The sequence below is a fragment of the Metarhizium robertsii genome, assembly GCF_000187425.2.
Source record: "Metarhizium robertsii ARSEF 23 chromosome Unknown MAA_Scf_8, whole genome shotgun sequence".
NCBI lineage: Eukaryota > Fungi > Ascomycota > Sordariomycetes > Hypocreales > Clavicipitaceae > Metarhizium > Metarhizium robertsii.
In genome coordinates, this window is record NW_011942226.1 from 71,176 (window position 1) to 86,729 (window position 15,554).

At 48.6% G+C, this 15,554-nt stretch overlaps 4 protein-coding genes across 4 annotated transcripts in view; 1 reads left to right on the plus strand and 3 right to left on the minus strand.

Annotated features, from left to right (window-relative positions):
* MAA_00879 (Acyl-CoA oxidase/dehydrogenase, central domain protein) overlaps positions 1–840 on the minus strand; it is a gene marked incomplete at both ends in the record, with an annotated part of 1,687 nt that extends 847 nt beyond the window's left edge. Inside the window, one exon of the mRNA XM_007818877.1 lies at positions 22–840. Within this exon, the coding sequence (XP_007817068.1) occupies positions 22–840 (819 nt within the window). The remainder of the gene's footprint in view (positions 1–21) is intronic.
* Positions 841–1,694: 854 nt separating this feature from the next.
* Positions 1,695–2,375, minus strand: MAA_11426 (uncharacterized protein; the record flags this gene model as incomplete). Its single annotated transcript, XM_011413420.1, has 2 exons — positions 1,695–2,119; positions 2,189–2,375. 2 exons carry the CDS (start codon positions 2,373–2,375, stop codon positions 1,695–1,697), a joined length of 612 nt encoding a protein of 203 aa, XP_011411722.1.
* A 3,295-nt stretch (positions 2,376–5,670) lies between these two features.
* On the plus strand, positions 5,671–6,375 carry MAA_00880 (Glycoside hydrolase; the record flags this gene model as incomplete). Its single annotated transcript, XM_007818878.2, has 1 exon — positions 5,671–6,375. One exon carries the CDS (start codon positions 5,671–5,673, stop codon positions 6,373–6,375), a length of 705 nt encoding a protein of 234 aa, XP_007817069.2.
* Positions 6,376–12,950: 6,575 nt separating this feature from the next.
* Positions 12,951–13,534, minus strand: MAA_00881 (uncharacterized protein; the record flags this gene model as incomplete). The annotated part of the gene is made up of 2 exons (XM_007818879.1): positions 12,951–13,179; positions 13,320–13,534. 2 exons carry the CDS (start codon positions 13,532–13,534, stop codon positions 12,951–12,953), a joined length of 444 nt encoding a protein of 147 aa, XP_007817070.1.
* Between the last annotated feature and the right edge of the window lie 2,020 nt (positions 13,535–15,554).

Sequence of the window (15,554 nt, forward strand, 5' to 3'; positions counted from 1 at the left end):
AACCCTCGTTTCCCGTATTACTGTTGCCTTGAAGTCTGTGGCCAATGCCTGCCGAACGTTGCCTCTCGCAGTTTTCTTGCAGAACTGCTCAATGGTCCACTTGGCAAATGCCTGCAGGACGGCGTAGCTTGCGAATCCCTTGACAATCGGCTGCCTCTGGGTGCTGAAGTGGAGTACTGGGGTCTTGACTGCGTCGGAGACCGCAGTGACAAGCTGCCGCTGGCTGTAGGAGAGCGCGATGCGGCTTCCCACCCGGATGGACGACACTCCCATGATGGAGAGTGATAACGTTCCGACGGACACTCTCCATATCTGTCGCAGAAAGTCGCGTGGGGTGTCACTTGCTTTGGATTTGGACCCTAGCAAAGCGGTCGATGGCAGAAGTACGTGGTCGAAACTGGTGATGGTATGGTCGGGTGGCTTCGTCCCCGGCCGAACAGGCAAGACGCGGGACGTAATGCCTCGGCACATTGGCTGCGCATCGCAGAGTTTGACAACAAAAGGCTTCACGCCGTGGTCGTGACCGTCTACGATGAGACGGGCAAATACTACCGCCACGCGCGGCACGCCACACAGAGGAGTTGAGGGAGGCATCGCCTTCCAGACTGCTTCGCTCGGACTGCGCGGGTCGAAACAACCACTGGGCAACAGCGTCGTGGTTGTCTCGAGGTTGCGTGCATCTAGACCATGGCCTACCTCGGTCAGCATGAACTCACCGCAGGCCTTGAAGTCCAGTACGTCGTTAATCAAGTCTGACAGATCTCGACGAGACATGTAGAAAGAACCGAGGATTCCAATGCACAGATTGAGATGAATAGTGGCAATGATGAAGGCGGTCATATTCCAGGTGGCGATCACTGAAGTGGTCAGTGGATGTCATTTCGAGGGTTCTTTTCACGCTCTCACGGACGGTCAAAGTGGAATGCCCAGAACTTCGGGGTGAGCACGGATGTCGGTTATGGTCAATCCTACATATGACGCCTTTAGTTTTGGATAGCAAAAACACGGATGCGATAAGTGTGGTGAATACCTATTTCACGACATATTGAGCGTGCTCGGTCATAGTGTAACTGAAAGCTCTCCGGTGTGAACGAGCCACAATGATCTCTCGACGTAAACCAGATATCATGGCTTAAAATTGGGTTGGAGAACCCCATTTCTGGTGATATCAGACAGAATGTTGGGGAAATAATGTGCTGGAAGTTCTGTTTGGAAATTCGTGTTTGGCCATACTATGGTTCTCTTTATATCGCCGCAGCGGCAATGCGTTTCCAGTATCGTCATACATATGGCACGGGTATTCCGGCTAAAACTGCTATTCGGTAGCCTGAAAGCACAGTAATGCAAAAAATGCGAAGAATGGACTAGACTAGGGTTGTTACTGCAGACTGCCCAAGTGGATCTCGTGGGGTATTCTGTGGGTTGCTTCGACGGAGGCTCAATGCAAAACTGCCAGAGTAATCAACCTCAGTGCGTAGTTATTGTATGTACTCTCCTCGATAATTTCGCTTTTAAATATTTGAAAAGCCTTCTTCGCATATATTAATATAGCATTAACACTGACTGACTTGTCAGAATGAATATTTGAAAAGCCTTCTTCGCACATATTAATACAGCATTAATACTGACTGACTTGTCAGAATACACTAGGAGGAACAATGGCAAGCTGCAGCAAACTACCATCAGCTCCATATTCAGGCCAGTACGAGCTGGTCTACGGAGTTGGTGACAGCCCGAAGAGCTGGATCTTTGTAGATACTTGGAAACGATAACCATATCCAGCCAATTCCAATCGTAACCTCTATGACCTTACTAGCCGCTTGTACCGTTCGCCGCTGTCCATGGCTGTCGCTCAGAGACAACGCTGATCGTGCGCCCTGCTGAAGCATTATGCCCAATATCTGGGCGGAGAATCCAACAAACACTTGAAAGGCAGCTGACACACTCTGTGATACTGAATATGTCGCGGCAGCGTGTACCACGGCGGAGATAACGAAGCATAAGGCGGACTGCATCGCCCCTTCGTGAGCACAACGCCTTGGTGCCAGCGAAACGGCCTTTTCAGTCGGACATACCAGGCCCCCCTTCAGCATATCATGCCACAGCCTCCCCCAGAACGCTGGCAGACACTAAGTGTTAGCACGAGATCTGTAACTAACGACCAAGATCCTTCGTCATTGAATCTCACCTTTCAAGTTGACGGATCCCAGGTCCCGAAGCCTACCAAACAATGGAGGGTATAACTCTGACCTTCCCCATGTTCCCAGGATACTAGGCCCCAAGACATGAACGGCGACAATAGTCACCGTTACGTGTACTCCATCCATGATGCAGTGCAGCGCAATTGCAGTAGAGACCGTGTCCACTCCAGCCATAGTTAGCTTCTAGCCGGGATCGTGGAAGACTGCAACGTACCATGCGGGATATTTGGTGATTCGTGGACGAGAAAACGCACGCCACAAAAGATCAGACAATCCGCAGCAACCTTCTGGATGCGCCTGGCTAGTCCGTAAGATGTGGTCGGACACCACCGGTGCTTGACAGTCGGCCACGATACACCAGGCTTAGAAGACATCCATCCCAGACCCCGGAAATTGGTGGACAAATCAAGTGCCCAAATGAGTCGACGCATCCCAGAGGTCTCGTGTATCGGCTCCCAGTAGCAGAAGTCGTGGCCCTGTACACTTCTCATTTGAAGGCGCCTCAACGACCGGATGTCGTATATAAAGAGAGTGTTCGCGGACCAGACAACATACCACGACAGAAAGAGCCCATTGGCATAATTGACCAACGCATTATTGGATGGTGGGTAAAAGATGCCATGGGTGGTGGATGCTATGATTAATGAAAAAATAATTGCTCTGAGCGCGTACGTAGGGCAAGTAATGTCACTGCGGGATATCGCCAGTACGTTCAAAAGAGGTGGTATCAGAAACAAGACTTCGGAGATCATGGTCTTCGGATTTACTTTCTTCTAGTCTCGCCCCAACTTCCTTTTGTATCGGATTTACTTTCTTCTAGTCTCACCCCAACGTCCTTTTGTCGCAGATGTTTCAACTGGCCGTGGCACTCCAAGGACGCAACAATATATACTCCAGTTGCATATCTGGCGTACGAGTTCCCCACTCTCAACGCCAATGCATAAAGTGTTATATCCGTGCGACTTCACATTCCTCATCGTTATGCATGTGCAGTGGAGTTTTAGTAACAGGTAGCTGCCCACAACGATATATCTTTCCATGACGTCTCGGCAGAGCCAAACACATGGCGTTTCCCCTGACCACCAAGAGCCATATAATACTCAGTATTATATGTATCGACCTGTCCAGATTGAGGATGAGACCTCCTAAGGGTTTATTTGAGCGGTACATTCTGACCTCTAGATTCTACCAAACACAATGGAGGACAATCGTAACTACCTGGAACAGAAACCCATTGAGATGCAGCCCATACTCGTCCTTGCCCTGGTGATATCATTCTCGGTAAGGGTTTCTACTCTAAGGAACTAAGGAATCAAGGATTGTGACATCGTCAGACTGGCAAATATAGTAGGAACTAAGGAATCAAGGATTGTCACATCGTCAGACTGGCACATATAGTGCTGTCACATTATGAGACTCATGTTAACAAAGCTTCTCCAAAAAATATTATCATTCCTGTTGTGTTTTTTTTTCTCCTAAGCCCTGTAAACTTAAGATTTCTAATACTTTCGGAATACTGCTGCCTATCGCCACTTGCCACCCTGGTGGCAAGATGCTTGCGTGTTTTGATCAACAGAGGCAGGTTTATCCGACAAGTGCTACTGCTAAGGTAAATCTTCCGGATTTATGTGGTTTATCAGCTTTTCTTCCACCCCTTGGCTAAGTATCCTGGTCCGCTGCTGGCTAAATTTAGCATAGTCCGCGCCGGCTACCACGCATGGAAAGATGATGTTCACATCGACATCTGGCAGCAGCACAACGGATATGCTACTTCTAGGCATGTTCACATCGACATCTGGCAGCGGCACAACGGATATGGTACTTCTAGGTTTGCATAATGCATCTGTTCTGTAGCCGGATTACGTACTGACTAATGGGACTCCAGGTCCTATTGTTAGATATGGGCCAAACTGGCTACTGTTTAACAACGTGGAAGGCTACAGAGGCGGGGCACTCGTACTCCTTGGACTTAGCCTTGTTTTTCTGGCGGCTAACCGAGCTTCATAGACATATACGGCATGAAAAGAAACACCGAAAAGCATCGCCGGTTGTCACAGTTCAATCCCAGAGCGGTGAATCTCTTTACCATACACAAAAAGAACGAGCACAGCCAACAGCGTCGGTGTATAGGCAAGGCCTTTACAGACGCAAACATGGAAAGATTCGAGGGCTCGCTCATCGGCCACGTAAAGAATTTCTGTGACCAAATTGGTTCATCTCGAAAACAGAAGGGAATGACTGGAGCGAACCGCTGAAAATGACGGACTGGGCAGGATATTTGGGTTTTGATATTTTGACGGACTTTCTCTTGGGCCAGGGGTACAATTTGCTGGGATCAGCAAAACATCGCCTTATTACCCATCATATCAAGAGTCAGATAATTAGGCCGGCCGTGTGCTCCTACATCCCGCTGCTTGCCCTGCTCAAAATTGACAAGCTACTCTTCAGAGAGGCCACAAGAAGCATGAGGCCATTTTGGCGATGGGTCAAAAGTGCCATATCCAATCGAAGCCAGCGATTTGATCAACACACCGACGTTTTCGCTCAGATTCAGTTGTCCAGGTGGTTGGGACAATGTCCAACAGCAGAGATTCAGTCAGAAATTGGCATGCTCATCGTTGCATGTGAGCAAAGTTGGGCACACCACCAAGCTTTACGCCAAAGAGAATTGTGTCTTACAACCTATATAACCTGCAGGCTTTGATACCACTACCACGGCTTTGTGTGCGCTGTTGTTCTACCTGAGTAGGAATCGCCATGCGTAGGAGCGGCTGTGCGTAGAGATCCGGAACACTTTTGATCACGAAGAGCACATTCGTCTTGGACAACGGCTCAAGTCTTTGCATCTTTCTTCATGCTTGCATTGACGAAGCCTTACGGATGTCGCCACCTATTGGGTCCCCTCTTTGGCGAGAGGTTGGCACTGGCGGTGAGATGATCGCCGGGCTCGCCATGCCCCATTGCTGCTCCGTAGGTGCACGAGTGTACAGCATGTGACACTCGAATTGTATAACATCGACGAATGATTAAATTTGGACCCCGAGAGTACCCTTTCCGTGTGGCCGATTTTGAAAACTACGGAAAACTAGGGAAAATTGGTTTGTGAACGGTAAGTCTTTGAGGATAGAAGACTATCGAGTAGACGACATTCCGGAGGGCTGGGTTATGACTTCTCATTGTGCGAAACCGGAAATTCCGTAAACCCCGTATTCCAACCCTTTGACGTCACCCCATCGCGACCATTGGATGGTCGGGTAGTATTTAAGTCTGATTGAACCCTTCTGGCATTCGGGGTTCCAATGAATTTCACATTATATTTGGTGTGCATTGCGAATCTCGTTCAAGCCCGACGTTGTGTCTGCCCTGGAGAACCCAACGTCCAAAAGCCATTAACATCAACGCCCCCGACAGTTGGCAAACGAGGACTAGCCTACAACGATGCGCGGCTGGTTAACACATTGCGCAGGCCATGTCGACAATGCACATGGGCCTACAACTGGGACTGGAAGGACAACGGACTGTCGAGAGAAGTGGAATTTGTTCCCATGCTGTGGAACGAAAGCACCGCATCGCAACTTCAGGAAAATATGAACGCATGCTGTGGAACGAAAGCACCGCCTCGCAACTTCAGGAAAATCTGAACATATTACGCGCCCGAGGCCTTAAGTATATTCTGGGATTTAATGAGCCCGATCATGCTGATCAAGCAGACATGACGGTGGCAAGAGCGGTTGATTCGCATATGAAGTATCTGAGCCAGGACTCTGACGTTGCCATCGGGTCTCCCGCAGTGACAAGCAACGAAGCTGGGAGCACCCGAGATAATCCCAAGAGTCTCGACTGGCTACGTGGTTTCCTCGAACTTTGCGGACAGAGAGGCTGCAAGGTAGACTTCTGTGTCGTTCACTGGTACGGTTCAACGACACAGGCAGATGCTATGATCTCGTTTCTCCACCGGGCCCACGATGCTTGCCCTGGGAAACCACTCTGGCTGACTGAGTTCAGTGCCACAGGCTCAAGTGATGAAGTGGAGATCTTTATGATGAAAGTCTTGCCAATTTTAGACAGCCTGCAGTTCATACAGCGATATGCTTGGTTTATGACAGCGGTTGGCAACTTGTTGCAGTCACCTGACACCTTGAGCTCATACGGGGAGAAGTATGCATCTCTGTGACCTCCAACGTGGCTCCACGCGCAGGCCAGGAGTCAAAAAGCGACGGTGCAGAATGTGATGCAGCCAGTCCAATCGCCATTCGTAAGACGTTGGCTAGCAAAACTTGGCTTATCGTTGTGAACAGACGCAGTCCACACGACAATGCGTTACTTGTTATTGTGGTGCAAGACCCCCAATGCGTTACTTGTTATTGTGGTGCGAGAACCCCGGTGTCAGCAGCCATATATAATGTACATGTTTTCTGTTCGGTGTACATATTCAGCCAGCAAATCATTCCTTCCAAACAGTTGCATCACCTCCTCCTACAAACTCTTTTCTGGCCGCATTGCAGGACAACAGCGCCACTTGAGAGATAAGCGACTGCAAGTTTGTACGGAGCCAGCCATGGGTGCTGATGGAGGGAGTTTGCTGGAGAAGGGATTGCAAGTTACTTTGCAGCGATATCACCCCCCTCTCATGATACTATCCCTCGCTCTATCGATGGCAACTAGATGCTGCTTTCCATCACCGCATCAGTCTACTCGACGGTTGCCACGCAGCCAGACTCGCTTCGGTCAGTGTGGGCACAGCACTATTCTCATCCGGCGGCCTACCTATACTCGTTCGTCTTGCAATCCACCCCGCCAAGACAAATGCCCAGACTGACGTGTAGGGCCAAGGGCAAATATTTGCGGTCTTCAGCTGTACTGGTTGCGGCATATGTCTCCTTCTAACTCGGCCAACTACGCGCAGACAGCAAGCTTGAACGCCCAATTGGTCATCAACAACATGCTGCTAACTCGGCCAACTACGCGCAGACGGCAAGCTTGAACGCCCAATTGATCATCAACAACATGCTGGACATTGTGTTTGTGCTTCTTTACCTGCAGTCCCACTTTAAAGCGGCCGACATTATAACACACTGCGCGTTTACCAACATGTGCATACTGTATCTCCGGTGCAACGTGTTCTCTCATTACATTTAACTCGCTAGCCTGTACGGCCCCCTCGCTTGGGCGTTTATTTCGTTTTACTGGACTGGTCCTTGTGTATGTATCCCCAGTAAGCAATCCATCCGCGATAAGGAATCCACTCGTATACCTAGGTGCAATACTTCCGCTATGGGTTAAATTCTGCGGCTGTGTATTTCACAGATAAGAATCTATATGCAGCCTGGCGACCCCCGCAGCCGCGACCGTAACGGTTCAAGCTGAGTGTATTGACAACTAGCTAGACGACTACTACGAGTACATACAAAAAAGAATGGAACATGAGTAGCCATACAAAATACCTTGGAGTCGTCCTCAAAAAAGAGTGGAATTTGAACTTTGAAACACTATTGATATAACGTGGAGTCGGTTTTTAAAAAAAGACCGGGGCTGGCAAGTGGACTCACGATATTCCAACAAATACTGTTGTCGGGGAAAATCCACTGCAGGGGCTAGACCTCAGTGGACGCGCACCTCTCTAGAGCACCTTGGACTGATGTAAATCGAAAGACCTGGCGGGAATGTTCATAAGAGAACTGGGAACCCAGGCGAATCTATGAGCGAAGGCGAGGATGGCCGTGCTTGCGTCAAAAGCCCTACCGTGGGGGTCACGGTAGGCGTCGCTTGTCGTATTGGCGGGAAATACCCATGCGATTGTATGCGATGGGGCTATGAGTTTACTGCAAAAGTGCTCAAATTAGAAATGTTGTCCATTACGTTCAACTGATTGAATCCAAAGTTCTGAGCGGATCGTCATGAAATCCAAACCACTCGTTTCTGTCCCTTCCGAAATGCGCGGTTTCAAATGCAGATCGTAGTTGTGTGGATATCCATATTTGTAAACTCGTTGCATGCCTTTTTTACCCTAGCGTACCTAAATATGAATGAGTTCAGCAGGCGACCCCAAAATTCTCAGCCAAGAACAGCAGCAAAAATATTCATCGAGTTGTCACAGTAACTGTGTACTTTAGGCTATGTACTTATTCAATAGCGTTGGAGAGCATATAAATGGCGTGACGTCGTTCGCATCAGACGTCAGAAGTGGAAACATGCCCCGTAGCCCAGCTTCATCGATACATAACTCTCATTTCAAGCAAACAGACAATAAGCAACTTGAAGATTTCGTTCAACGTCTGGACAAATACGCATATGGTTACGTTTGAGTACCCACAAAGAAATAAATTCGTCGAAAATCTTGTCAAGAGGCTGCGAAAAACGAAGTGTGACGTCCGACAGGGTCCCAGGCCTGAGGGCTCCGAGGGGGGGTGGTGTTGCGTGGTTGAACACGATGACAAAGACTACCTTCTGCGAACTTTTCGCTCGCACACCATGCTCCCCCCTTTCTTGCAAGCGCCTTGGAAGCTAGGTATTGTGCTGGCGATGTGGTAAGGCGCGATTACGGTGTTGCGAGGAGTGCTTGGAAGAAAGGTGTTGCAGGCGGAAAATATGCTGTTTCCTGTCTCATCGCCGGGGGAACTATTGTTGCTCATGTGGCGACTGCAATCATCATCAGCGTTCCCGGTAACGTCATCAAAAATCAAAAAGCTTAGTAGAACGCACAATAGCGGCCCTGTCGTATCAACATGGGCTAGCCATGAAACTATACACGCTAGTATTCAGGCGGATGCAAAATCTGATTGATATGTATCGAAATCAGAATCGGAGTCATTCTTTTTGCGGCAACCTTGGAAACTGGTAGGGATATTTGAGTCAGGCGGCGCCAGGAGCGTTTACCATATGTCGAGGCCGTGGTTATTCTTAGTCGTTCGTAAGTTATCTAACATTAGCAAGCGCCGCCATTTTCGAGACGTTGGACAAGACACCCGACACCACTACGAGTTGATGTTTGTCAAATTCTTTTACATCACCGTAATTCGTGCGTAGATAGAAATACAACTCTATGTGTTGCGTGAAAGAAACATAAAATGGCCACCTTTCAAGCATCATCATCAGCCATAGCACTACCTAAGTGCTACATATTCTGGCACTGCCGTATAGTGCTTGTTGCAGCATAATTCTACTTGTTACTATCCCTCAGCACCATGTCAGCAATCAAGAGCGCAAGCGACGGGGAACAGAAGAAGAGGAGAAAGAGTCGCAAAGAGACTTACAGCTCGTACATCTATAAAGGTACGTGGAGGACTTGGATTGCAGGGCGTGTTCCTAGCTGAGTCGCGTTTACGCCAGTCCTGAAGAACGCGCATCCTGATACTGGTATCTCTAACCGAGCAATGTCGATCATGAACTCTTTTGTGAAGGGTAAGGCTCATATCTCTTTTCCACTGCGAGAAGGCCAGATTTCTAAGCTACCTAGATATTTTCGGGCGTATTGCCCATGAAGCCGCTAAGCTGGCCGCGTACAATAAAAAGTCCACGATATCTGAAAGAGAAATACAGACCTCGGTGAGGCTCATTTTGCCTGGTGAACTTGCCAAACATGCTCATGTAGAGGCTATCAAGGCAATGACGAAGTACAATTCGGCTGCAAAATAGGCAACCACAGCTGGAAATGGGATGAGGGTTCTGCTAGCGCGTCTGCAGCTCCTATAGATGAAAGAAAGAAGAATGAAAATAGTGATATTTCGCCCTCACCTCGGTGGCTGAGCACACCGTGATAATACATTTTATTTTGGAAAGCTGCTGGGACCATCAACTTGATCAGAGAGCATCCAAAAACAGATCCCTTCATTTAGCTCGCTTTATTTCTTTTTGGCCGTTGGCTTATGCTTTACTGTGGAATTGACTATTGAATACTAGACAAATTTCAACATGGGAAATGTGCCGTCGTGTTTGGCGAGACGGTCGGTTGGATGCAGACGCTAGGTGCTGTTGGTGCGTCGGCGGCATGACACCCTGTGATATCTTCACTTGTGTGCTATTAGCCTTGATCACTACTCAAGTCAAGAGGACGAAGCTCCCAGTTATATACACAACAGTGTCCAAGTGGGTCAGGACGCTTCCTCGACTGGGGCGGAATATCGTTTGACAGTGTGAATCAACTCATAAGATGTTCATTTGAAAGTAAGCCAGAGATTGGTGAATTGAGATTTCTTAAACTACAAAGGCAAGACGAGCTTCTGGAGCCTGTGGTTCTGAGATAGTAGGCCATTTTGGGCTCCTAGTTGTAGCTACATGACGACTTTGATCAGTCAAATGCATTGAATAAAACGAACCGCCTCTTGAGATGAGTTGTGTGACCATGAAATAGTCGCCAGAGCAACCTGGTACAGGGCATGTTAGCCGACCGTGGACCATCTTATCCTCAATGCCCGTCACGAGCAAATGAGTCTGCACAAAATCGAGAAACTTAGTGCTTAATGTCATGATAATGTCCATAACGGTTTATAGGCGGCGCGCGAACTTTGAGCGGCAGTATTTTCCTTTGTCGTGTCACAGCGCCAATCCCTCTTGACTGGTTTGGCAACAATGCTGGGGAGGAGAAGCGGAATAGACTTTCCCTCCGCATCGTGCAACCTTTAAGTGCGCGTGGGGCGTCTTAAATTGCCGCTTTTCCTGCACCTAGTTGATGCAAAACGGAACGTAACGTCAACTTTCATCGTGTTACCATTTGGCAGGCAGTGGCTCCAGTCATTCACCTGTGTCGCCGTGGCTGGCCAATCGACATGTGCCTTCTTAAATCTTTTAACTACTTTCAGAGAGTCGTCAGTCTCTTCGTCATCCTTCAATATAGGGACTACAACCCGAGGGAGATAGGGAGGTTGTTTTGTAGTGGGGTTGTCTGAGGAGTTGATGCCACATATAGAATTCCATCGTGGCAGCAGGGACGTGCAGGAAGTGGTGGCCCTCGTTCTCAAACAGACCGTAGCACGACAGCGCGGAGACAAGTGCAGTATCTGAAGCGTACTTCCCACAACCAAGAAGCGTTGCCCACTAATTACTTTGGCACATCCCGTACGTGAGTCTCCGGTTCTCTACTATCTGACACATCTCTCACTCCATGTCTTTACGATAAATCCATTACTGTACTTCAGCATATCATTCCATCTTCCTGCAGCTCGGCCAGGCGGTGTAATTCCGGTTAGCCTCTTGGTGTAATATTTTCAGCACCTCACAACGAATAGGCGTACATGTCCAAAAAGAAAAGAAAACGACTGACTTTGAGATACCAACTGCTTCAGGCGTCAACGTGATGTTAGATCTGGTCTACTGGCTGCCCAGGCGACTGCTATGGGGTGTAGAAATGATGCTCCTGATTTTGGATGGAGTGGCGGGAAGGCTAAAAAGACTGACCAAAACAGCGGTTGACATTTTTGCATCGGCTGTGGAAGTCATGCTTCATTTGTTCGATAGGCTAGGCTGTCCGATTTGATCAGCCCCGATGAACGCGATGAGACCTGGGAGGGATGGTTCACTGCTTCGAGCAAGGACAAGGGGCAAACTCTTTGAATGAAGTCTTTCAATGCTACCACAGCATCTATCATACGGTTACCAAACCCCAAGAGGAATGAAATGGCGACTGCGTTTTCTACAGCAGCCTCATTCTTTTGGCTACATTGTCGGGCTATTACTACGAGTCCCTGGCTTGGAGGAGTGGACACAATACCTGAGTTGATATTGTACACACAACCGATCTTACAGAAACACGACGATTTTAGACGTGCTCTGCTGCTAATGTGAATTCAGGCCCGTGGGCATCCCTGCCAAAGGTAATTTACCTTACATGGCCAATTTGGTATCTGAACATACTGCGATTTCCTGTCTAAAGTATTAGCAAGGTCATCACACTCTCTAGACTGTATTACTCCTAGAACTGAGACTGTAATAGAACTATGCACGCATTTCTTAACAGCGTTGGCTGGAAAACAACGGGCAGGGCATGACACAAAAAGAAGAACGCTGAGACATATTTAGGAAGTAGTATTAAGCGTAGAGGATTCTACAGACGTCCTCATCATGATTCTTTTCAGAGTGGTGTAAGTGGGCAAATGTCGACCCTGGAAAGTCTCTTCGCCTCCCTTTCTCTGCCTGCCATACGATTTGGCTTCCAACTAATAGTATTCATAATCAGATCATATGAAGCCTCCCCCCCTTCCTGTCGACCCTCCCACCTACGAGGCAGAGGCAGGAAACACATTATCCGGCCAGTGGTTTAGGCTGAATTATCCAGTCAAATCCTTTGTAATTGAGGGCTCCACCCCAGCCGCCGTTGCTATGACCTAAGCTCATTGTTAAGACGGATCAAGCCATCAGCCCAGGGACGGGCGTTCTGTGGTGTACTTACAATCCTTCCAAGCAAAAAAGATCGCCACCCCGCATGTGTAATAAAAGGCCGAAAAGTTCGGTACCGGGTTTCCTGTAGGAGAGTCATTTTGGGTGTTTCTAATGCTTATATCGTATGCAACCCCATGTTCTTCATCTACGTATTTACCACTGGGCGATTGCCATACTTCGTTTTGTGGTTTAATTTTACCATCAGATACCTGCTGACAGAAGTCCGCTGCGAACTCTGTCACCAGGGTCTCATTTACCAAAAATCTTCGCACTTCGAAGCAAGAGATTCTTGTGTAAGATATAGCAGTCTTTACAGGGGGGCTTGTCACAGTATTTGACACTGGTGATGGCACGCTTGTTGTTGGGTTGTCCGCGTTATGGGAGGTCACTGACGTTGCAGATGCTGTGTTTGTATTCGTAGACGTGGAGCCTGGTGTAGAGGATGTTGTCGACCGGGTCTGGGCGGTATCGATTGGCGTTGATGTAACAGCGGCATTCGTTGTTGATGACGGCACGGTTGCCGTTGATGTAGCAGCGGTGTTTGTTGTCGATGACAGCGTGTTTGTTGTTGGTATTGCAGCATGATTCACCGTCGTGCTTGGACCTGTTGGTTGAAGAGTGCCTGTTGCCGGTGGAGGATAATACGATGAACATTCAGCAGAGTTGTATGCACTAGTGAGAATCGGGGTTGGTCCCTGGGTGTTAAACGACCATGTATCAGTTGAACTGGGCGAAATAGATGACACAGTGTACGTGACATAGGCCGTGATCACGTTGAGATCAGAAACCTTGTCCTTCTGGAGTTTGATAAAGGACTGGCGTAGATCGTTTGACAGATCCCAAAGCTTGTCACACGGATTTGGGACCCACAGAGCAATTTGGTTTTGGCCAGTTGTGTCAACAGAAGCAGCGTATGTGGCCGCACTGAAGGCGAGAAGTAAGGCACTGAAGGTTTGCATCGCGATTTACTCTGCTGACTGGCTCGGGGACTGCCAAGGAAATATACGGGACTCAAGGTCTATTTCGGATCGACTCTTGTCTTGAAATACCGCCTTTAACCTAGAACGAAGCATTTCTGTCATGATTGGCTGCACATAGTGTCTATGTATGCCCGTAGCCATTCTAAGGACTGTAGAGTAAACTTAGCATCCGTCGGCTTGAGGCTGTGTTTGTAACACAGGCGAACGCACTCGGCACACTGGGGTGTCCCAGAGACTTTACCGTAAATCCCCATCCCATTCCCATCGCGAGACCATATTCGAAGAAGGCAGAACGCAATAATATCTGAATGAAGCATTACGAATATCCATCTCCGACTTCGAAATCCAATGTCGGGAAAGGAATATCCTCGTCCGTCAGTAGAATCCTCTACTCTGAAGCCCATGAAGCCCAGCCGTCTCTTTCTTTCAGTCGACGCTCAGGCGTAGCTGGGCAAATGATTGGCAGCATCCATGCACATGATATGAATGCCCCGTTTCTGTGTTGGAACGAACGTTCAGCTCGAAGCTTAAAACTCTCTGCTGCGACCGCGTCTGGACACGGCTGCTGAATAGATGAACCGGCATTCCCGCCAAAGCAAATGCCCTCGTGCAACCATGATGAGAAAATCCTGCCATTTCTCCTGAAAGAACGTCTCAGAAGTGCGGCGCTGCATCTGCTGGTCCGAAAAGGGGGGATCGAAATAATGAAACAAGAAGTCTGGGCGATGGGAACAACTGAACAGCTTTCGGCTCGCTTATTTTCAAGGCTTGATAACACCTGGAATCAATAGCAAGACATGCCCAAGATAAGTACTGTAGGCGTCCACCTTCTGACACATATAAGTTCCATATGACGTGAAATTGAATGCCTGCCGGCGCACGCAGGCGGCGCAACCATGCGGGTTGGTTATGTTTGTGCACTGCGTTTGCTTATCTGCGGTAGCGAAAATGGTGTCAAGATATCACCACACCCGGAGAGTATAATACACTATTGAATGAGCTGCATGATCTTACGGCACGGCACATAACAAATAAAGGGCTTACGTTCTGTACTGTGAGGAGCAAGCAGCGGGCCCCGTCGTTGCCCCCACCCACAGCGCGTTGCAAAGACTGGTAACTACCATGCTAATTTGCCAAGACCCCTCTGGCAAAAGTTCAGAATACGATTGCAGATAATGTAGAGACCCAGGGTGAGCAAATAATATGGCTGTAACTCGCTGATCATCATCGACTCGAACACGGCTCCAGAAACCTTCCCGATCCAGTTGATTGATCAAAGCATGAATCGAGCTCTGACCTTCATGCATGTCGTCTTTCACTTTGGCAATACGGTTATATATGTCCTGTCTTGTGGCAAGCGAAGCAGGGTTCTGTTGGCGTAAGTAGGTCTGAATGTCTCTCGGAGAGATTCCCGCTCTTACGAGCTCCGACAGGGTTGCTTTACCTGAGGCGTCTAGTTGACGATGAACAGGATGTGCGGATGGATGGTGACTGGGAGCATGATTATGCTTTGAGTGTAGCTCATCGGGCCGGTGTTGCAGAATCCAGCGAGTTTTATCTAGTGATTCTTTGGCCAGAATCGAAAATGGGCAACCAGTCCCACGAACAGTTGTTTTCCTTTTTGATTCCTTACCTGTCGAGGCCTTAGGCTTCCAGGACTTATCGCATGCGTATGTTACGATTCTCCTACCACTCGATTTAGTAGTAGATTTCCGCGCGACAAACGCGAACCCTCTTGTTGCAGCCCAGGTGTTTATTGCCGTCAATAGCTCCTCACGAGATTGGTATTCATCCTCCGGCGGGAGACATTTCTCGGGGAAGACGCCGGCCTGTGTAACAGCAGAAGAAGTCCCAGTTTGGGCACTCATCATGACATCATGTACACCAGAATTTCGTTCGAAATAAATGAGGAACAACACAACACGAGTAAGGCGCGCTGTTCGCGTGTAAAAGCCTCGGCCAATCAAAACACGTTAGGCCCGCTAAAACGGTATCGCGA